At 50.3% G+C, this 22,859-nt stretch overlaps 1 protein-coding gene across 3 annotated transcripts in view; it reads left to right on the top strand.

The window, feature by feature from the left end:
• The window catches only part of Stk40 (serine/threonine kinase 40), a 46,535-nt gene that overhangs the window by 13,296 nt on the left and 10,380 nt on the right, over positions 1-22,859 (top strand). For all 3 annotated transcript variants that reach the window (XR_001236041.1, XM_005395186.2, XM_005395185.2), the window contains 5 exons: positions 9,305-9,424; positions 11,336-11,421; positions 11,768-11,911; positions 15,268-15,495; positions 16,225-16,277. Coding sequence is in view for 2 of the 3 variants with exons in the window: in XM_005395186.2 (XP_005395243.1) it covers positions 9,313-9,424; positions 11,336-11,421; positions 11,768-11,911; positions 15,268-15,495; positions 16,225-16,277 (623 nt within the window). In the remaining variant the exon portion in view is untranslated. The remainder of the gene's footprint in view (positions 1-9,304; positions 9,425-11,335; positions 11,422-11,767; positions 11,912-15,267; positions 15,496-16,224; positions 16,278-22,859) is intronic.

Below are 22,859 nucleotides of genomic sequence, written 5' to 3'. Positions count from 1 at the left end.
GTGCATGGTGGGCCAATTGTGTCATTGTTTCTGTGTTTCATGGTTGTTCTCAATTGAGCTGCGGCGGCCGGCCTGAGGGCTGGCGCGCAACAGCGCTCGCCACCATGTGGCTCCCCCTGTGCCGGGGGCCCTCCTTCCAGGTGCCTATGAGGCAGGGAGCGAGCCAGCCCAAAGACCGGCGCTTCCCACCTGTGGCTTCCCGTGTGCCTGGGCGCCTACAAGGCAGGGAGCCAGCGGGTCAGAAGACCGGCGCTCCCTGCCCGTGGCTCCCTGTGCACATACATAGTCTTTTTTTTTCTGGTACCGGGAACCAAACTAATGTCCTTCCGCTTGCCAGGCAGGTGCTGTGCCACTGAGCTAAATCCCCAGCACCCCCCAGCTTGGATTTCTTCATGTAAAACATGGGAGACCTTAGAGGATCTCCACTGCTGATAGACACATACTGCAGCCTGCTGGAATCTGCTATTTGTCCAGCTCCAGTTACCCTGGTAGCTTAGGGGGCATTTTCTGATGGGGTGGCTCCTGCATCCTTCTTACCCAACCTGAGAGAAATCAGTGTCACCAGTATCAGTTACCCCACCCCCACCTCACCTGGTGAAGAGAAACCCTGAGGATGCACTGCAAAAAGGCAGTCAGATGGTGGACCTAGAGGCTGCATGGAGGCTCCACTTTTTCCATTCCTTGACCATACAATGTGAAACTCCTATTCATGCTAGGCTGGCTCTATCCAACCAGTGTGAGGTTTCAGGGCTGCCACCATGGTTGTGTACCCAAGGCAAGACCCTTTGAACCTGTGAATCAGGTCTTGAGAGCTATTCCAGAGGTTAAACTTTCTCCTTTGCCCCCAAGAACCTGAGAGGAAATTCCAGACACTGTGACCCTTCTCCATTAAGCACTTTAAGCATATGTCACTTGAGAACAAGCACATAGGACATTCTCTTATGTACCACAACAGTTTTCAAATTCAGGAAATATAACTAGTGTGATACTATCATCTATTATATGGTCTATACACAGATTTTGCCGAATGGTCAGTTGTTTCCTTTATAACTTTTTTTCCCCCAAGATCTCCCCTTGTGTTTATTTGGTGGGTGTCTTTAGTCTCTGGTAGTCTAAAGTAGTTGTTCTCTCCTATCTGACATTGGTGGTTTTGAGGTGGATAGACCCATTTTGTTGACTGTACCTCAATTTGAGTTTGTCTCATGATTAGATTCAGTGTGTACATTTTTGGGCAAAAATTTTAAAAAAAATAGCGTAAGTAAGGGATGCATCTTTGTTAAGTACATCATATCAGGATATGTGATAACCATTATTGGCGATATTAACTTTGACCACTTGGTTCCGGTTGCAGCTTGCTTTTTACCAGCTGAGGTACACACACAGGAATTTCACTTAGTTTTAAACAGTTCTGTTGAGCTGTTTTGACAAATATACACACTCAGAAACCGTATTGTTCAATAATAAAAATTTTACAGTCCAGTATGTGTGTCTGCCCTCCTCCCAAGTTCTGCTCCAAAAGATCTTAGAGTCAAGGCACTGCATTGTTATTCCAGACTCCTTCCTAACACACACACTGTGCCACAACTAGGGCATGACAGTGAAGCTCTGCGGTGTGACCTTATCATCTTGGACAGTCTCTTACTGTGCCCGAGTGGGTAATTGTCAGCTGGTGCACCAGCCTTTGCCCGGAAGAGAGGGTAAGGGTCTCTGCTTCCCTAAGGACAATGAACAAGAAGACACCATGCTTTGCAATTCCACTCACAGGAACAGCCATCCCTTCCCCTGAGCCATTCACAGCCTTCCGAGGCACGCCTGACCCTGCCCAGCACTCTTCCACTTCCGCAGCAGCTCCAGCTCACCCCAGGCATATTGGTCAGCTTTTCTTTGCTGTGACCAAATATCTGACATAGACCACTTAAAGGAATAAAGGTTTAGCCCAGCAGTTTCAGAGGTTTCAGTCCATGGTTGGCTGGCAGAACATCATAGTGATTGGGCAGGCCTCACCTAATGGCACCCAGGAAGCAGAGTGAAAAGGAAAGAACCAGAAAGGAAGGGGCGAAGGACAACATTTAACATTCAAAGCCCATTTCCAGTGACCTGCTTTATCTAGTTAGGCTACACGTCCTAATAAGCCGTTCAACTGTGAACTCATCAGTGTACTAATCTGTTTACCTCATTATCTGTTTATCTTCCTAAGCTGCAGCTACACATCTGAAGACTGATGCATTAGGGATCAAGCCCTCAATGCATGAGTCTTTGGGGAACGTTTTATGGTTTTTTTTTTGAGATGGGGTCTCACTATGCAGTTTAGGCTGGTCTTGAACTCACTTTTTAGCCCAGGCAGGCCTCAAACTTGCAATGATCCTTCTGCCTCAGCCTCTCCAGTGTTGGGATTACAGGCATGTCCCACTGTGCTTGGCAAGACACTATGTTTTGGGAGGGGGCGGAGATGAAAATTTTTTAAAAAGCAAAAAAGTTTTATGTTTAAGCCATAACTCCAGGTCTTTCTTCCCCACTGGGTGGAACATGGCACTCAGGCTGGCCATCAGACCATTCAAGCCTGTAGTGTCAGGCAGCAGACAGCAGGTTCAAGGCCAGTGAAGCCTTCATTCTGGTTACATTCCTCTTTTTGCTTCCCCACTTCCCAAATCAATGCTTACCTGTCCCTTTCTCCATGGGCAGGAGAAATTCAGTGCTACTGTGTTTATCATAGCACAGTTTGTCATGTATATGCTATCCTAACAGGTGCACTATGATAAGCCTTTTGTGTGGGTTATCTCACTTCATCCTTAAAACTGCCTTGTAAGGGTCCGGCCGTGGTGGCGCATGCCTGTAACCCCAGCACTCGGGAGGCTGAAGCAGGAGGATCGTTGCAAGTTCAAGACCAGCTTGGGCTACAAAGTGAGCTCAAGGCCAGCCTGAACTGCAGAGCGAGACCCTGTCTCAAAAAGACAAAAAGAAAAAGAAAAAAAAAAAAAACTACCTTTTAAGTAGAGAGACTGCCATGCTCTGTAGTTTGTAAATACAGAATAAGTACCTTGTCTAACAGCTGTTCAGTATGAGATGATGTTTGCTGGGGTTTGAACCCAGGTCTGACCTATTCCAGAACACTTGGTTCCAACCAGAGTGGATTATGTAGGTCAAGGTAGTGAATCCTTCAGCCTCAGTGTGATGGGGCCAGGCATGGACAGCCAGGACCCTCAGTCCATTTCATTCCAAATGCCATACAAATGTCCTGTCCTTGTGTCATGAGGTGAAAAAGACTGAGACACATTGTTCTAACCACAGTGGCCTTTGGTGCCCTTGGGAAGAGCCTGTTTCTCCTTCCCTCAGAGGATGCAGGGCCTGCAAAGACCCCTTACCAGTACAGCGCAAGTAGGCTTGAGGCCACAGATGAGTGAGGAGCTTTGTGCTCACTTCCAGTGCCAGGTGAGCTGGGTAGAGGTGTGGGGTTCCTGGCTTCAGCAGACAGTGTCAGAGATAAAGACCAGAATACAGAACTGCAAGCTCAGGATCACTTATTTCATATTGACTTACTTCTTTTTGACAGCCGAAGGCATAGGAACAGGAATTGAGACTGCTGACAGGGACAGATTGAATACTGAAGCTTTTGGCTCGATCTGACCCTGCAGAGTAGATATAGTCCTTTGGCTCCTTAGTAGGCATTGGCAGCTGCTGTTATCTGTCTACACACACGTGCACACATTCACACAGCAAGTGGTTCACAAGGCTGGGACCATGGTTTGTTCCCTTGCGGGGACTGTCCTTGCACTGTTTCCTCACCACTGCACAAACCCAAAGGTTACTGCAAGAAGCCCAGAGAGTGCAGAGCCTTCTGTACTTATGCAAGCCCTGCTGCTGCCTCTGTTGGCTGAGGGAGGAGGTTCCCGCTCCTCTGTGCCTATGCATCCTGTGGCAGGGACCGCATCTGGCCCCCTTCTGTGTGCATTGACGTGCAGGTGCCTGTGGGGATGCTTCTGGCAGTGGGAATGGACCTAAATCCTTTGGACAGGCTTCAGCCACCTTGTAGTTGGGTAGAGCTGAGCAGACCAAGCTGGGGAGGACATTGGCTGTTTCCTTAGCTCAGTACCATCTTTCTTTGCACTCCCTTTGGAAGTGCGTCTCTGAAGCTAAGTGATGGTCTGCCATCAGTGCCTTACCTGGCCACCCCACCCAACTCTCCTGTACCCTGTCACACTATACCACTGGACTCTGGACATCATTATCCTTGGAACCCTGTGTGTCTCTCATGGCCCAGCTGGGAGATCTGGGCTCAGACTCCCCAGTTGTTTAGGGTGAGATGACCTTAGCACCCAACTGACAGGGTACAATCAGGCGTCCCAGATGGGGACATGCCACAGTGGCTGCTTTGGAGCTGAGGCCCACAGCTCACTCCCCAGCTTGGCCAAACACACGGAGCCCCTGATTTCAGCACAACTGTAGACCTCAGAGGTGAGGCTACCCGGTTTGCTTCTCTTTCTACCTGCTTCCTACCTGCACCCTCTCCCCACCTTATTGTGTGACACTACCACCCCCATTGTTGCCTCATTGAGCTGCCTGTGTGTTCAGGTTCTGAGTGACTGGCACTGACTTGTGCAAAGAGCACCTGGAAGGGGTGACAGGTTCCAAGCTCTAGAGACTCCTAAGCCAGGCTTATTGAGTTGCTGGGGAGCTGAGCAGTGGGCGCCAGAAACTCCAGGCAAAAGCTGCACCTGAGCCAGCTGGGCCAAGAGCCTGGGCGCCTAGTCTTCTGAGGCTCGAGGAGCCAGAGCTGTATCATCACAGACCTCACTGTGAAACCAGGAGCCCTGAGAACAGGTCTCTGTGTGGGAGCACGGTATTTGTAGGTGTGTCTCTGGAGGAAGCCCCTCAGGCCAGGGCAGGTTTTTCCTGGAAGTCTGTCCCCAGAAGCTTCATCTCTGCTCTCTTCCCTAGTGCCCCTCCCCGCCAGCTTCTGATTTCCCAGGCCTGCCTCTTCACCATTCTTCTGTCAACTGAGTGCATGAAAGGATGTTCAGGAAGAGAGACAGCCTGGCTACCTCTTCCCTGCCAGCATCTTTTTCCTCTCCCTGCCCATCTGCTCCCATCCTTCTGTCTGCCTGCTTCTTGGAGCAGTTCCCATGCCATTTGCTTGAGTTGAATCCTAAATGGGATGGGTGGGGTCAGGCTGAGCCCACTCATTGTCTGGGCTGCAGCTGCTCCCTGCAAACTGTCTAGACTGTGCGTAGGCGCATAGGCAGTGTCTACACAGATGTGGCCCACGTTCTTGGTGCTCTCCAGGGAACTAGTAAAGAGAACAGGCTCAGTGTCTCAGGGAAGATAGTGGGACCAGAACATAATGATACAGAGTACTATTGGGCAGGAGGCAGCTCTGGCAGGTGCAGGGCTGCTGACCCTGATGGGAACCATCCCCATCTGAGGGGAAGACATTCATACATTTGTAGAGTATTTGCTGAGCTGGGCACCAAGGTACAATGGGTTTATAAAATAGTTTTGTAAGCTGGGCATGGTGGTGCATGCCTATAATCCCAGCACTCAGGAGGCTGAGGCAGGAGGATTGTTGTGAGTTCTAGACCAGCCTGGGCTACAAAGTGAGGTAAGGTCTGAACTGTATAGCAAGACCCTGTCTCAAAAAAGACAAAATAAAATACGGTTGTTTTCTTGATGGATTTTTTTTTTTTTTTTTTTTTTTTTTTTTTTTGGTCTCTTCTCCCGGTACCAGGAATGGAACTCACGACCTTGCACTTGCCAGGCAGGCGCTTTGCCACTGAGCTAAATCCCCAGCCCCAACTGCTAAATCCCCAGCCCCCTGAGCTCACTTTGTAGCTCAGGATGGTTTTGAACTTGCAGTGATCTTCCTGCCTCAGCCTCCCAAGTGCTGGGATTACAGGTATGTGCCACCATGCCCAGCTTGATGGATTTTTTTAGAGGGAAGTTTTTCTAGTGGTGGGGATAGACATTGAGCATTCACACCCTCAAACACATCATTACAGGCTATGGGAGGCCCTGTGAAGAAAATGACAGCACTGTGAGACTGAGGCCCACTGGTTCTGAGGCTGTCAAAGAAGGGTTCTCTGAAGAAGTGATACTTAAACTGACAAGACTACATGGGTCAGCTGGGCAGAGAACAGGAACACCATGCCTGACTCATTCTGCAGGCTTATTACAGTGTTTCTAGAAGCACTTTGGTTCTCCCCTGCTTTTGTGTGCATCTGCTTCCCGTGTGACCCCTTGGCAGAAAGCAGAGCCGAGCCCAGCTGTGGTTTCTGACTTACCTGCAGCCTGTTGGGCCACTGAGTGGTGTGGTCCTCATTGCTCTCAGTGTGAAGTCATTTTTGTTTTCTTTTTGGTGTGTCGGGTCATCTCTTCTGCTCTCAGCTCACTACAGCTAGTCTTCTAGGGTTTGGAATAAAGACTGCAGCAAGAGCGCATGAGGAGTTAAACCCCCTGGTGAATACTGCCCTGTTCTGAGGCCTTCCGGGAATATCAGCAAAAACGAACGAAAGGAAAAGGTGGACATATTTAACTACATAAACATGTGACCATTTTTTTTGCATTTAGAATAAATTAAAAGATGAAGGAAAAAACTTTCTGTGTCAGTTAAAACCTTAAAATATGAAGAGCTCCTAAAAACAATACTACCTGGGCGTGGTGTCACACACACCTGTAATCCCAGCACTTGGGAGGGTGAGGCAGGAGGATCACCATGAAGTTGAGGCCAGCCTAGGCTATGCAGTAAGTTCAAGGCCAGCCTGGATTACCTAGTGAGACTCTGTCTCAAAAAAGAAAAAAATATATAACAAAAATGGAGATAGAATGTAGTTTCATGAAAGAAATAATACAACCAGTAAGCATATGAAATGAGTTCAATCCCAGAAATAATTAGGAATTTTTAAAAATAATACCCTTTTCATTATCCATCAAAGTAGCCATTTACAAACAAAACAAAAACCAAAGTGGTTGTTCATTTATTTATTTATTTGGAGACAGAATCTCACTTTAGTTCATGCTGGCTTGAACTCACTGTGTAGCCCGGGCTAGCCTCAAACTTGGAGAAATCCTGCCTCAGCCTCCAAAGTGCAGGTATGTGCTGCCATGCCCAGCGCAAAATGGCAATTTCTAAGAGTAAGGAAAAAATCCTGGTGCAGCTTCTGGGATACTCCCACGTAGATGACGGGACTTAGTTGGCATAGCCTTCTGGAAAACAGCCTGGTGATATGTGCTAAACTCCGCTAAAAAGGTGCACCCCATTTGACCCTACAGTTCCATTTCTTATAATTTATTCTGATGGGAGAGAGAGGAATGCCAAGGTACACATGCATGACTATTAATAAAAAGGAAGCAAAGGAGAAAAGCCAGATAAATAACAGTGTCTTTATGTTGCAGAGACTGCAGCTATCTCAAATGATGCCACAGAAGAATATTGCCAGGAGTGTTAAGAATAGTTCTTTGTGGTTTTTTTTGACAGTTTTATTAGGATATATTTTAAATATTATAAATATCAGCCTAATAATAGTGGCAAAAAAAGAAGCTCATGCAATGGCATCACAGTGTGATCCACATTTTTGTAATAATGAAAGCTGTGTTAGCATATACAAAGGAAAAGTCTACCTAAATACAGTTTTTTTTCCTTCCTTTTTTTCTTTTCTGTGCAGAGCTGGGGAGTGAATCCAGGGCCTCATGCATGGTAGGCAGGCGCTCTGCCACTGGGCTGCAGCCCCATCCCTGTTTTCTAATGTCTCTAGTTAGTTTTGTAGGAAGGAAGAAATTACAGGAGGAGTTTGTGTTTCTGGGGCCCTTTGGGGAAGCTTGAAGGCCATACCCCTAATGTGGTTATTGTGCATCTCTCTGAGTTCCCTGTCACCACTCCCTGTGTCACTTTGAACACTCCAGCAACACAAACTACGTGCACCCTGATTGAATCCAGGGCCTTTGCACTGACCTCCATCTCCAGCCATTTTTAATTTTTTTATCTTGATGTAGGGTCTTGCTCAGTTGCCTGGGCTAGGCTCAAAATTGCAGTCCTGATGCCTCAGCCTCCCAGACTGCTGGGATTAAAGGCATACACCACCATACCTAATGTTTACTTCTGTACATCTGCCAGCTCTCTGGAGTGTCCTTGGCTTCTTGCCCAGCTCATCCTGCTGTCACCTGCTCAGGGAACTTTCCCCGGAGCCCTCAGTCCACAATGGGCATGTCTTGGAGACTTCTGCCCTCACCCTGATTCAGCTTTTGCAGAGTGTTTGCCTTTGGAGAACTGGATGGAGGGACTACTTTTTTTTTTTTTTTTTTTTTTTAAATCTGTATCAAGATGTTAACATCTTCTAGAATGTGGCTCCTTTGTCCACCTTTCATTGGAACCCTGGAGGAGACAGGGATTAGCAGACAAACCAAAGGGCTCAGCAGTCTCCTGTGATGGCCTTTATCCAACTCGTATACGTACAATGTACTGTATTTTTTTTTCTTAAAAATAATTCAAGATAATTTGAGAATAAGAGAGAGGAAAGAGAAAGTCAACCTTCCTGTTAGCAAATGTAGGGTGTTCTTTCATCTGAGAAGACCTATGGGCCAAGGAATTTAGGAGGGGGAATTTTTAGGGCAGTAGTCCTCAAACTTCATGGGCATTGGATGCACCTCATGTGTAACATGCATTTCCGGGGGTCTGTGCCGCACCCCACTCTAGCAGTGGCTCAGGAGTGAGCCTATTTGGCTGTGGTTATTTTGAGGGGAGGATTTGCTTTGGGAACATGTTTCAGGGCTGGGGCTCAGTTTAGTGAAGCTGGCTCACCTCCTGTCTCTGACCATTACTTGTTTGGCTTTAGCATCTACCTCAAAGCTCAGTTTTCTCCTCTGTGCATTTCACCAGCCCTTTTGTAGTGGGGTGGCTTCCCAGTTCTATGGCCTGTATCTGCTGTTTAAAGCACCTAACTAATCCCAAGTAAAGGAGCTACGGTTCTTGTCACTGGAAACCTCAGATGCTCCTCTGGGTGCTGAGGAGGTGGCAACAGCAGGAGCAGCAACTGCTGCTATGTGATGCATCCTGAAGACAGACTCACAGGGAGGGTTAGTGTTTTTTTTAAAAAAAAAAAAAAGCCAGGTGTGGTGGTGCATGCCTGTAATCTCAGCACTCTGGGAGGCCAAGGCAGGAGGATTGCTGCGAGTTCAAGGCCAGCCTGGGCTACAAAGTGAGTTGAAGGCCGGCCTGAACCGTGAGACCTTTCCTCAAAAAGACATACAACAACAGCAACAAAAAAAACAGTCACTGACTTACTCAGTGAGAAGGGATCTCTTCTGTTTTGTCTAGAGCTGAGAATGAAGCGGAGAGCATCAGACAGAGGAGCTGGGGAAACATCGGCCAGGGTAAAGGCTCTAGGGAGTAGTATTTCCGGAAATAATGCAAAGCGAGCTGGACCATTCATTCTCGGTAAGTCTCAGACCACCAGGGGATGGGTGTGCTGGGCCAGGGCAGGGCACATGGGCTCACACAGTCTGACCTGCAGACAGCAGAATGAGGTGTCACATAGCCACATGAGATCTTCACCAGGTCTCTGCCTGGACCCACACTTGACCACATCATTTTCTTTCTTTATTACTTTTGCAGTGCTTGGGGGTCAAACTCAGGGCCTCATGCATGCTAGCAGGGACTGTACCACTGAGCTACATCCCCAGCACTCACTTCACACTTTTTTTTTTTTGGTACCAGGAATCGAACTCAGGACCTTATGCTTGCTAGGCAGGTGCTTGTGCCGCTGAACTATATTCCCAGTCCAGTACACTTCACCACTTTAAATGGAGTATGTACACATCAGTGGAAGATGCAGGCTTTAATTTATTCTGCAACAATGGTTACCAGTTTTGTTACAGCCATACCAGCCTTAGATCAGTCTCACCAGAGAGCTGGACTCTATTTCTTACACGCACAATGCTGTGTGTGCCCTGAGAATTCTGTGTGCCTGCAAGAAGCACATAGCTGCATTAGAACCCAAGATCTGGGCTGAGAATGTAATTCAGTGGTAGAGCACTTGTCTAGCATGTCCAAAGCCCCAGGTTCTATCCCCAGTGCTATAAAAAGGAACAAAAATCTATACCAAAAGCAATCTTCTAAGGTACTCCCTTAACTATTTTTTTAACTTTTTTTTTTTTTTTTTTTTAACTTTTTTTGGTACCGGGAATCGAACTCAGGACTTTGCACTTGCCAGGCAGGCGCTTGTGCCACTGAGCTATATCGCCAGCCCTTGCCTTAACTATTTTTGAATGGCACGTTTAGTTCACAGAGTGTCTTATGTTATACCCCTGACCCCAGCTTCTTACAAAATAGATGCAGAAATCCTGTAGAATTGGGTGTTTCCAGGAGGCCGGAGGAAGAACAGGGCTTCCTGCATGATGCCTGAGGCCCAGCAAGCCCAGATAGCATATGGTCAGGCTTGTGGGTAAGGTGGTGCCAGAGACCGTGATTCTCCTGTGTGAGAGGCTGGGTGTGACTTCTGCTTACAGGCCCAGGGTAGTTGTAGCTCAGCAATGGTGCCTACTGTGCACCAGCCCTGGGCTGTTTGTTTGGGATGCAGCAGTGATAAAGACAGATAAGCTCCTACCCTCATGGAATTTAACATTCTGGTTGGAGAAACAGTAAATAGGAAACAAGATCATCGTCACCATGTTACTAAGTGCATTGAAAGAAGTACACAAGGTGACGTGAGAGTGAAAAGGGCCAGGCCAGGCATTTTGGCCAGCACTCAGGAGGCAGCACTCGGGAGGCAGAAGGAGGAGGATCACTGTGAGCTCACACAGTGAGACCCTGTCTCAAAAAAAAAAAAAAAAGAAAGAAAGTCACCATGGGAGCCCGTTGCAGTTGTAATGACCTGGATTCTCTCGATGGAGTGGCTGAGTCAGAGCTCATGTGACAGCCATTTTCACAGATGCTTCCCAGAATTTCCAGCATATACCCAGTTAAGCTGCCTTTGCTCTTCTTTTCTGTTTCCTTTCCTTCCTTTTTTCCCTTCCTTCTTTCCTTTTTTTTCCAGACAAGGCCTCATTTGCTAGCCCAGATGGACTTTAGCCCTTCCTGCTGAGTTCTGCCCAGCCTGAAAACCCCTCTTTTTAAGGAGGGTACAAAAGCCGGGTACAGCTCAGGTAGATGCCTATATATTCCTCTCCAGTTTTGGAGGAAAAACCATGAGAATTCTCTACAGGAGACTTTGGGGTGGTCAGTTCAGTGGGTGTGAACTGTGGTACCTACCTGAAGAGAAGATCTGGTCAGATAGACAGCAATGTGGTGATGTGGAACAGTGATAGACAGGGCTTCTAAAAGGTAAGCAAGTGGCCCTCTATGCCGTAGGTCCCCGTCTGGGCAACTCACCAGTGCCCAGCATTGTGCAGTGTTTGGCAAGGAAAGATGGCACAGATGACTTCTATCAGCTGAAGGTAAGCAAGGCGTGGGGCGGGGGACCTTGGGCCCCAGGGTCTATCTTGGTGGTTCCCTCCTCTCCATCTTTGCATCTGCATCACTTGTGAGCAAGAGTAGCCCCATTCTTTCCGCAAAGCCATCAGATTTCACAGTCTTGCTCAGAACGTCTCTTGATTTAAAGAGCTTTATCTGTAGATAAGTTGCAGGCCTTTTGCGTTTAAAAAATGGCCATCTAACATGTTTATATGTGAGCCGTGCACAAGTGTCGCGTGGTAGGAAGCAACCCCACTTCCCATGCGAGTCATTTTGCTACGTAAAGGAAAGTGTTTGGTCTCTCAGTTTTCTTTTTGTGCTTCCCTAAAGATCCTTACTCTTGAGGAGAGGGGTGACCAAGGCATAGAGAGCCAGGAGGAGAGACAGGGCAAGATGCTGCTGCACACCGAGTACTCTCTGCTCTCTCTCCTGCACACCCAGGACGGTGTGGTCCACCACCATGGGCTCTTCCAGGTGAGTGTCCTTGCCCTCCACCCCTTGGTTGGCTTCAGAGGCCGGCACTAGCTGAGGTTATGTTCACTCTGTGAGCAGCTCCCAGCATGTGACCCCCTAGTGTCCCCATCCTGCTAAATGCATTGGGACTTCCTGGGCAGGGTGGACTGGAGGTCAGGCTGGGGCTGCGCTGGCCACTGCAGTGCTCCTGTGGCCATACTCTCAGCCTAGCAGGAATATACGCAGTTGGCGTCTTAAAGTGGCCGGGCTTTCCTTGAAGGACTGCTTTTCTGAGAAAAAAGAAAAACAGGAAGTTATTTAAAGGCACCCAGGGTTCTTTCCAGCTGTGTTGTCAGCTATTGGCCAGGCTGGAGGGAAAGGGAGGACAATGAGGGGAATTGATGTTTGGGGCCACCTCTAGATCTCCACAGTTCTTTTTGGGACCAGCAGTCCTTTTGCCTGTCGAGGCATTTCAGTTTGTCCAGCACATGTCCTTGAGCTCCTGTGTCACATGTTCCAGGTCTCTTAAGAAAGGTGCTATTCAGCAGTTTGTATCCTGAAAAGCATCATCTGGGACGGAACTGAAATTGTGTCTGGAGCATGGAGAGTTGGGTTCAGAAGGACTGGGAACAGCCCCTCCTTGGCAGACCCTTAGCAGCCAAATGCCAGCCAGAACTGGCCTCTGCTATGGTGGACCTGATATTTGAGAGGGTGCACCATGCCAGGGGGACATACAGGTTTGGAAGCTGACAGTCCTAGATTCAGGTTTTGTGACCCCAGGCGAGTCATTTCAGGTCTCAGCTTCAGCTTCTTCATCTGTAGAAAGTGGTGGATGATAAAAGCCTCTCCCTGCTAAGGGTCAGGAAGATGAGTGAGACCAAGTGGCTGCGGTGCACTCTCATCATCATTGCTGTCTCAGGCAATAAAAACTCCTTGTCAGCTCCATTTCCTGCTATGAAACGAATGGGGAGTGCATCCCTCTCCCATGTGCACACCCTTTGAAGCTCTTATTTTTAGATTTACAACTGCAGTTACCTCAGTTGTTGAATAGCTCTAAACTCGAACTTTGCATTACTCAAGCTGAAAAAGTAAAAAAAATCTGATCAGTGTTGGTAATGTTGCTCAATAGTCAACTAAAAGTCTGACTTGAAAAACCCTGTATGGTCACATCTCGCTGTGGACACAAATGATGCTTCAGTTTAAGTACCGCTGTTACCCAGACAACATACGGTGCTTGTGTCTGTGCTTTCAGACATTCACCATGTGCTTTTCTTTTTCTTCTTTTTTTTTTTTTTTTTTTTTTGGTCTTTTTGAGACGACAGGGTCTTGCTATGCCGCTCAGACTGGCCTTGAGCTCACTTTGTAGCCCAGGCTGATCTCGAACTCGCATCGATCCTCCTGCCTCAGCCTCCCGAGTGCTGGGACTACAGGCATGTGCCACCACACCTGGCCTCTCTTTCTCTTTTCTTTGGTTTTTTTTGGGGGGATTTTTTTTGGGTTTTTGTTTTTTTTCTGGTACCAGGAATCAAATTCACAACCTCGCACTTGCCAGGCAGGCGCTGTGCCGCTGAGCTAAATCCCCAACCCCTCTTTTTCTTCATTTGTGTAAAATAGTGTAACCACGGCTCTGAAGAAAGGCTCAGCAGTAAAGCTAAGAGAAAGACTGAGAACCACAATAGAGTTAAAGAAATCACTGCAAAATTTATTAAAGTCCCAGAAAAATGATTTTATAAGTGTAATTTTTGGGTCTCAACCAGTTATTTGGTTTTTCTTTATTTGCTGTATTCAGTTCTCAAATTTTTCAGTGTTCAAACACAAATTTGGGATGAATTGAGTTCAACAACCAAGGTATTACTATAAAGACAAATTAGTGTATCATTAGTAAATTCTGAAAATACAGCATTTCCCTTAAACATGAAATCAAATTGAGAGTGATTGTAATTTATGAGTATGTCATCTCTGACATCTTCAAGACCTTGGCTTTTGCCAGGTGTGGTGACACACCCCTGTATTCCCAGTGTTCAGGAGGTAAAGCAGGAGGATCACCACCAGTTTAGGGCCAACCTGAAGGAGATAATATAACAAAACAAAACAGAACAGCAACAGAATAAAAAGCTTGACTGGGTGTGGTGGGCTGTAATCCCAGCATTCAAGAGGCTGAGGCAGGTGGATCTTTGTGATTTCAAGACTAGCCTGGGCTGCAAAGTGAGCTCAAGGCCAGCCTGAACTGCATAGCATAGCAAGACCCTGTCTCAAATGAATGAATGAATGGCTTTTGTTTATGTCCTTTTGGATAAGAGGACCTAGATGATCAAAAGTATTACTTCTAGCCGGACATGGTGGCACATGTCTGTAATCCCAGCACTTTGGAGGCTGAGGCAGGAGGATCGTTGAGAGTTTGAGACCAGCCTGGGCTACAAAGTGAGTCTCAAAAGGACCAAAAAAAGAAAAAGAAAACGTATCCTTAAGACCAAAAAAAAAAAAAATTACTTCTAGCATGATATTCTAGCCCAGACGCTAGGCTGGAGCTTTGGGGAATGTGAAGATTTGGTCTTTCTGGAGTTCCCCCAGAGGGCACGGTCAGTCTGCTGGGGATGACACCAAGGGCCTCCTCAGACTGGTAGGACAGAAGTTTCCAGATTGTACTGTTTTTGTCCCACTTGAATACCTTACAACAAAGACAGTGGATCTGGGCCTTGTACCACGGTGTGTGTAGCAGTACCCATGTGCAGACCCTGACTGCAGCAGGCCCTAAGTACTGGGTGGTCCCATTTAATTCTTCACAGCCAGGGAAGGACAGATCACTACCTCCCTTTTCGAGGTGAGAGCTAGAGACAGGGTCTTCACCAAACTGCCCAGGTTTCACAACTAAGAGGTAGAGGTGGGGCCAAACCCAGCTGTCTGAGGCCAGAGCCATACTCTTAGCCATAGTTATGTGACTGCCCAAAAGTACTGTGGCTGGAGGAAGAGTATTGTCTTGGACGCATAGATCACTGTTTGAACCTTAGCACCTTCCAGGATTGACCTAACTCCCACTATCTTGTGAGGTAATTAATAGAATCTGGGAATGCTGTGGAAGGAGGATGCCCACACCCGTTTCATGGCCTCTGCACTTGGCTTTAAATGTCCAGCCCTGATCCGAGTCCTCTGCATTATGATCAAAGCCTGAAGCTTTGAGATGTCTTCACCTCAGTCCCTTGGGCCTGGTGCTTGGCAGGTGGGAAGCTGAGTGGTGCTGAGGACCCTGTTTTAGGTTCCCCAGCCACACCCGCAGCCTTGCTCAGGCTCATCATTGGTGATGATGAGGAGAGTCCCGAAGCCCTGCCCTTGGTCTTCTGACCCATAGCCAAGGCCTGGTCTGCCTGCTTGCCTCATAGGACCGCACCTGTGAAGTCATTGAGGACACAGAATCCAGCCGCATGGTTAAGAAGATGAAGAAGCGCATCTGCCTGGTCCTGGACTGCCTGTGTGCGCACGACTTCAGCGACAAGACTGCCGACCTGATCAACCTGCAGCACTACGTCATCAAGGAGAAGAGGCTCAGCGAGCGGGAGACCGTGGTCATCTTCTACGACGTGGTGCGTGTGGTGGAGGCCCTGCACCAGGTGAGCCCCCCACATCACTGCTCCCTTGTACTCTGCCCCAGAAAGCCCCACTTCTGGCTGCTGCTCAGTAGAAAGCAGCTCTGCCCCGCCCTCACCCAGGTGTGCTCTGCAGCGGGGCATGTCCAGAGGAAAGGCTGAATGACATGGGCCCCAGTGAGAGGCAGTGCTGCGGGCCACGGCCCATGTTCCTGGTAAGGGCTCACCAGGTAACCCACGGAGCCCCACGCAGTAATTCCCTGTGTTTTGAGAGGCTAAACTGTAGTGTCCCAACTTGGGGACAAATGTGAGATACCCGCCTGGCACCACGGCCCATCGAGCTTCTTGTAGGATTAGGGTTCCAGTACCCTGAGGTAGAAAGCAGCAGAGCCAGAGCCTCTTCTGGGCACATAGCTTCATGGGCAGAGCCTGCAGTGCTTAGTTGGAGTTAAGGCTGCTCATCTCTGACCCTGTCCCAGGTCAAAGCCTGGTTTTTCCCCCTGGGATGTTTGCTGGGGCAGAAGAGAAGTGTCTTCCCCACTGGCTGCCCTGAGGGGAGAAAGAGTGGAGGAGGCCACCTGATGGGCCCTGACTGGGACACAGCACTCGTTCAGACAGCGTCAGTGAGGCCTGAAAGAGCCTCCTGGAGTCTAGCCTGCTTTCCCACGTACCTGGAGAGCTCACATGTTACAGGTTGGGCCCCAGTGCACCTTTCCCTTTCCCAGTGCACACAATATGCCTGTTGGTTTTCAGAAAAACATTGTGCACAGAGACCTGAAGCTCGGGAACATGGTGCTCAACAAAAGGTAAGGTTCCGTTTCTCCTTCTGTGCTGTTACCTTGCACTTGGGACAGGCGACTTGCTACAAGTACCCAGTGCCCTGCAGTCCCCATGGGGATGCTGACTCAAAACAGCTCCGGCTCCCCAAATCCCAGGGTGTGCGTGGGTTGCCTGCTTTTGTCCTTGCCATGTGGAAGATGGTGCTTGTTGATACTGGGAGTTTAGAGCCGCTGAAAGGGAGCTCTGGAAAGGACTTTGGATACCTTCCCTGGCCCATTCCCTTATCGTGCCTGGCTCCTGGAGAGTGCTCAGTAAAAGACTATACAAAGGGAAGTTTTTTGGGTTTGGGGGGGGTTTTTTGTTTTTTTGAGACAGTCTTGGTTTGTAATTCAGGCTGGGTTTGAACTCATAGTGCTCCTCCTGCCTCTGCCTCCCAAGTGCTGGGATTACAGGTGTGCACCACTGTGCCTGAGTTCAATTTCCAGTACCAAAAAAAACAAACAAAAACAAACACACACACACAAAAAAAAAAAAAAAAACAACAAAGAGAAGAGTAGGGGAAGGAGTGAGCAGAGTGAGGCCTTGCATGGGCTGAGTCCCTTAGGAAACAGACTGAGAGGAGTGTGCAGGGAGTGTGCAGGGAAACAGACTGAGAGGAGTGTGCAGACTGAGAGGAGTGTGCAGGGAGCTTACCAGGCAGCGTCAGGGAGCAGGAGCAGAGTTGGGTCAGAGGGGAAACTGCAGTGCAGTAAGGCTGCAGCCTGAAGAGCACTGGGATTGGATGGCCATTCAGGTGTCCCAGATCAAGGCACAGACCTATGGATGTCCCTGGATGTGACTGTCCCTAGGGAGGGGACTTCCTGAAGAGGGAGACAGCTATGAGTGGTCAGAAGCCAGCAGCAGGCAGTGCCTGGATCTTGGAAGGGATTGGGACAGCATACTATACCAGCCTTGGGAAAACAGTGGCAGAGGCCTCAGAACGCTTGAGCCCCATTTCAGGCCATCACCCCACCCAAGAGAGGGCCTGGCTCCTTCAGAGTGCTGTAGAGGGGCACCAACTATGCAAGGGCCCAGGACAGGCAGGTGGAGGGGACCTCTCTGGACCACTAGGACCCAAGAAATGCAGGGGAAGGACATATCTCCCCTCACCTGCTTTTTTAAGCTTCCCTCCCTGACTCGGATCACCTCAAGGTGTGTTTGAAGCATTACAGAATGCAGGCAGCATAAATTCTAGGAGAGATGGCATGGGGGGGATTTGTTTCTTGATGTGTTCAGCCCAGGAGGGGACCTGAGCCAGCCTACTATACCAATTAAGTGACCAGAGCCGCAACGGTCAGAGGAAAAGCAGCTCAGGGAGCCGGTCCTCTGGGGAGGAGGGTGAGAGCTCCAGGTCCAGCCAAAGTTGCCTGCACACACCCTCCAGCTGCACCTAGTTACGCGGCTGCAGACAGATCATCTCTGGACTGCAACCCTACCCCTGTGGAGCTCATTGTCTGATGAAGGACTGACCAGAAAGCAGATAACGCGTGGTGGTGGGAGTGGTGGTGGTGATGATAACTGCTGTTGCAGTAGCAGGCATTGAACCCAGGGTCTCTGCACTGAGCTGCATCTCCAACCCTTTTTTAATTTTTTTCTAGTGTTATTTTGAGACAAAGTCTTACTGATTCACTAAGGTGCCCAGGCTGGGCTCAGATTTGTGATCCTCCTGCCCCAGCCTCCCAGATTGCCGGAATTACAGACCGGTACCACCATGCTTCACCAGATGTCGTGTATTGAGGACAGTTGTGCAGAACACTGGAGGCTCACAGAGGGTCAGGGAGTCTGCAGGCTGAGTTAGTTTATGAAGGGTGAGGAGAGATTTGCCCGCCTGAGAAAGTGAAGAGATGAGAACCTGACCCTGTCATGCTCTGCAGGCTGGAAGGAAGGAAACAGGAAATTCCAGGACTGCTTGAGCCAGTTCTGGCTGAGTGAGAAGTTAGGGAAGATGGAGCGGGATGTGGGGGCTCAGACCTGGCTTGCATCCCAGGACTGCCTCTTATCTTGGAGGCTGTGAGAGTTTGTTGGTTTATTTATTTATTTGCTGATTGAATTCATTCATTCTCTGAGCTTCCATTTCCACATGTGTGAAAGTAGAATGTTTCCAGCCTGGAAACATTGATGTGAGATATAAATAAGTGGGTATGCGACTGCCTGGTGGGGTTTGGCCCATCATAATCTAGTGGGCCTTGGGGGCTCCTTTGGCCCGGAGACAGGACAGCAAGCCATATGCTGTCTTCCCTCAGGAGGTGCAGCCTGGTGTATATTGAGTGGAGCCTGGCAAGGGCCATCTGTGCCCCAGCCCCAGCCCAGACTGGGACTCGTATGAGAAGGCCACCCCAGCCCTGGGTTTTGGAGAGCATAGTGTCTCAGAGAAGGCATTTGGATCCTGCCCTGCGCTAGGCCTTTACCGTGGGCCAGGCACCATCCTGCTGTGGACTGCAGGCCACTGTTCATAAAGAGAGGGCAGTTTTTTGAGTCTTGTCTGGCTGCAGAGCCTATCTTCTCTCAGCTGGACTAGAGAGCTCAGGCTTTCCACCCACGCCCGTCACTGGTAGGCTCTGTGTGAGCCTCCCAAGTGTTGTCGTGGGAGCACACAGTGGAGGCTTGCGCCTGCTCCGCACACCAGGACTCTGTGTGGCTGGTGGGTTTGATTCACCGCTCTTCTCTGGTCCCTAGGCTCTGGGCACCTAGTCTGGAGCGTGCCTGCATGACCACAGCAACTCTGCTGTGTGGACACATGGGTTCCACAGGCTGCAGGGCCCCAACGCCTCTCCGACCCTGTCTTGGCCGCACCCGCTTATCTGGTAGTCCTGTTCTGTGTTTGGTTCAAGCGGAGGCTCTGGCCACCTTTCACTTAAGTCCATTCAGGTGCTTTAGAAAGAGGCAGGGGTGGGGAGCAGAGAGCCCCACACCGCTCCCTCGTCATCCTTGTCATACTCGTCCAGTCCGGGCCTCACTTTCACACTTCCTCAGTCAGGGGTTAGCCTGGAAGAGCTCTGACCCCCCTTACCCATTCTGCGAGCCATCCCCCGCCGCCAGGAGGCAGGCAGACAAGCAGAGTGCCCCCAGGAAAGGGAACAGGGAGCTGTGCTTGTGAGGCAGCAGCAGGGACAGGTTCAGGATAAGGAAGGGGCTGGAATCTGAAGTGCTCTCTGGGGGTCATTTGAGGTTGGCTGTGGGTCCCTGCTCTCTTCCTCCTCCCTTTGGGCTGGCAAGTCGCACACCAGTTCCTAGAAAAGGAGCACACTGGCAGCTGGAGGGCCACAGCCGAAGCGTGACTCAGAGCAGACCCTGCTGACGCACATCGCCTGCTCTACCCCTCGTTGCCCTCACCCTTCAGTCAGGGCTAGCTGGGGGGTCTGGGACTCCCAGGGAGCTGAGTGCCATCCGACCAACTTGCGTGGTGGCGGCAGGGAAGGCAGGGAGTGTTGCCAAGCTTCGGGAGGCCTTGGAGCTGACCATGTTCTTCCTGCGGGAGAGGCTCCAGGCGCCTCTGTGGCAGGGCAGTGGAGGCCGCCTGGGCACCCAGTCAGCTGCTCCTCCCTGAGCGCCCCTCCGCTCCACCCTGCCGGCCTCTCTTTCCACCACAGAGGGCCGGAAAGTCCTGCCTGCAGGGTGGAACTGAAGGTTCATCTGTGCGGCCTTTGTCACCCCACTGCCTCATGGTCAGTGTCTTTCCTGGTGTCTCATCGGCAGCCTCTGCCAGACGTGCCGGCCAACACAGGAGAGAATGGCGGCTCTCTGTGCCAGGCACCAGCCTAAGTAGCTGCTGAGGACTGTCTTCTTCTGGTGGATCCCAGCACAGTCCTGAGAGTCAGGCACTCATATATTCCGTTTTACAGATGAGGAAATTGAGGGTTGGCACGAGACTCACACAGCAAGGAAGTGACAAAGCTAGGACTGGGACCCTCTGAATCTGATTCCACCTCCTCTCCCCCGAGCTGTTCTTCCAGTGTCTTGAGCCTCAGACCACAGGATGCATTTGTGGCTGCAGTCACTGGGGGAGAAAATACAGTGTGGCTTTGTGGGAACCTTCCAGACCAGAGGCCTGAGCAGTCATCCCATGTTGGAGCAGTGACATGGGAGGTTCCGAGCAGGGCAGTGGGCCTCTTGCTGTGTGCGTGACGCCTGCTGGGACCCCTAGCCTGGAGCAGGCCTGTGAGAGCTAGAGCTGAGGTTCTGCTGGGAACATAAGGACAGACGCCTTTGTTTTCACCAGGCCCTGTCGGCTAAATTCCCCAAGATAGCTGAAGGGCTCTCGGAGCCTCTTGGACTCAGCTTCTGGGGAAATCCACCCTCAGCCACACACCCTGCACCTCTGACGCAACTCTCCCTTGCCACCAGGAGCCTTTTCTAGGGAGAGGCAGCCCCAGGCCCCTTATGGAGCTTCCCTTGCTCCCGTCCACCCAGCTGCAGGGCCCAGCTGGCTGGCACAGGGGCAGGGCGCTCCAGTAGGAGGCACCCTTTCCTCACTAGTGCTCCCCAAGGGGCATCTTTTTTTCTTAATTTTTTCGGGGGGTGGGCAGGATTTTGCTTAGTTGACCAGGCTGGGTTCAACGTTCAATTCTCCTGCCTTAGCCTAGCAGTCGCTGGGATTACAGCTGTGCGACACCACACCTGGTGCTAAGGGGCCTCTTGCTGGGGGCCAGCCCACTCCTCCCACCTGGGTGTGAGGTAGGGGTGCTCTCAGGGACTCCTTTTGGTCCACTTTGTAGGCTTCCCCGGAAGGATCAGAGGCCAAGGCCGCCTGGCCCATGACTTTTTTTTTTGTTTTTTCTCTGGTACCAGGAACCGAACTCACGACCTTGTGCTTGCCAGGCAGGCGCTTTGCCGCTGAGCTAAATCCCCAGCCCCTGGCCCATGACTCTTAAAGGGGGCATCTGATCAGGGCAGAGTTTGAAATACAAGGCAGGGGCTGGGGATATGGCTCAGCAGCACAAGCACCTGCCTGGCAAGTGCAAGGTCCTGAGTTCGATTTCTGGTACCAAAAAAAAAAAAAGAAAGAAAAGAAATACAAGGCAGGGATGAATCAGCCTTGATGAAACAGAGAAAAAAAATCAGTCAGGCTGGGCACTGCACCTGGGCACCTGTCAGTCCTGACTGCGAGCTCTAGGGTCCGACAGTCCTGGGTTTGGACCCTATTCCAGTGCTCACCAGCTGTCTGGCCTCAAGCCAGTCAGGTCGCTTTGCATCTGTGGACCAGAGTGGCACCATCTGAAGGGGCACAGTGAGAAAGTCTCCCTCATAAGCTGCTGTGAGGCGTGAGGGAAAATAGTCTACTCCCTTACCAAATACCCAGTATTGATGATGGCAGAAGGGGACAGAAGTGCCCCGCAAGGGTTAACTTCAGAGCTCCATCAGCTGAGCTCCCCAGGCCGGTCACTTCCTGCAGAGCAGATTATGCCTTGCACGGCGAAATATGCGGGAGCGCCCCTGCCATGCCACAGTCCTCCTAGGGAGCCCACCCTGGCATGACTGAGTGACCCTTCTGGGCCTGCCTGCTCAGTCATGGGGACTTGGGTCCTGCCCTGGGGCCGGTATTAGTGGCTTCCAGGCCAGGGAAGAACACCAGGAGGTGTCCAGTCAACCTGCAGGGGCCCCAGAATTGCTGAGATACACCAGCTCCTCATCACAATGTCATTCTGAGGACTCTGCCGTGTGCCAGCAGCAGTGCTCCTCAGCATGTCAGACCCCTGCCTCGTCTGCCAAGGAGCACTGCCCCCGGGGGCGGCCTGCGTCCTCCTCAGTGGGCAGGGCCCTGTTCCCTGTAAGTGCTTTCTGCTGAGCTTCCTCAGGGCCCTACTGCGCCCTAGCGCTTTTCTGATGGCAAAAAGTGGGAGAGGGCTGACGGCTCAAAGCTCTGGTAATTCGGCTTTGCCAGAGGACCCCAAGATGGCAGAGTTGCCCCTTGTTCCTCACCAGCCCTCACTGCCATCGCCCCAGGAATGAACTGTCCTCAGTAGACTCCAAGAGGTAGGGAATCTGGGGTGCCTTGGACCAGTAGCTCTGAACCCAGAGAGGACCAGTGAAGACCCAAACCAGCATGATGGCTGTGCTTCACCTGTGGGCTCATTGCCATGCTAAATCTTACAGAGTGTGGACCCCTGCCATAGAGGAAGAAGCCAGGTGTGCTGGTGCTGTTATCTCAACACTGGGAGGCTGAGGCAGGAGGACTACAAGTTTGCTCCTAGCCTGGGCAACTTAATGACTTAGTGAGACCTTATCTCAAAATGAAAAAAGAGCTACAGATGTGGCTCAGTATGAAGGCCTGGTTCAGTCCTCAGTACCTCAGAAAGTTGTGTTTCCTCAGTAGAGGAAGGAGTCTTGTGCCGTGACCTGGTTCCGGTTGCTTCTGGAGGTGAAGGCGGCCTGGAAAGTGCCCAGAAGGGTTCCCAGACCATCCCTGCAGGGCAGGATCTCAGGCGTGCTCTGGCTATAGTGGGGTTTTGGAAATTCAGGGTGACTAAGTCTGGGTGTGTTGTTGCTCTGGGCGGCACTGTGACAACTGTGCTGCCACTTTCCCTTCCTGCCCTGTCAGTCTTTTTTTTTTTTTTTTTTTTTTTTTTTTT

This window comes from Chinchilla lanigera, unplaced genomic scaffold (assembly GCF_000276665.1).
Source record: "Chinchilla lanigera isolate Chin_1 unplaced genomic scaffold, ChiLan1.0 scaffold00051, whole genome shotgun sequence".
NCBI classification, from domain to species: Eukaryota; Metazoa; Chordata; class Mammalia; order Rodentia; family Chinchillidae; genus Chinchilla; species Chinchilla lanigera.
This window is presented reverse-complemented; position numbering and strand designations above follow the sequence as displayed.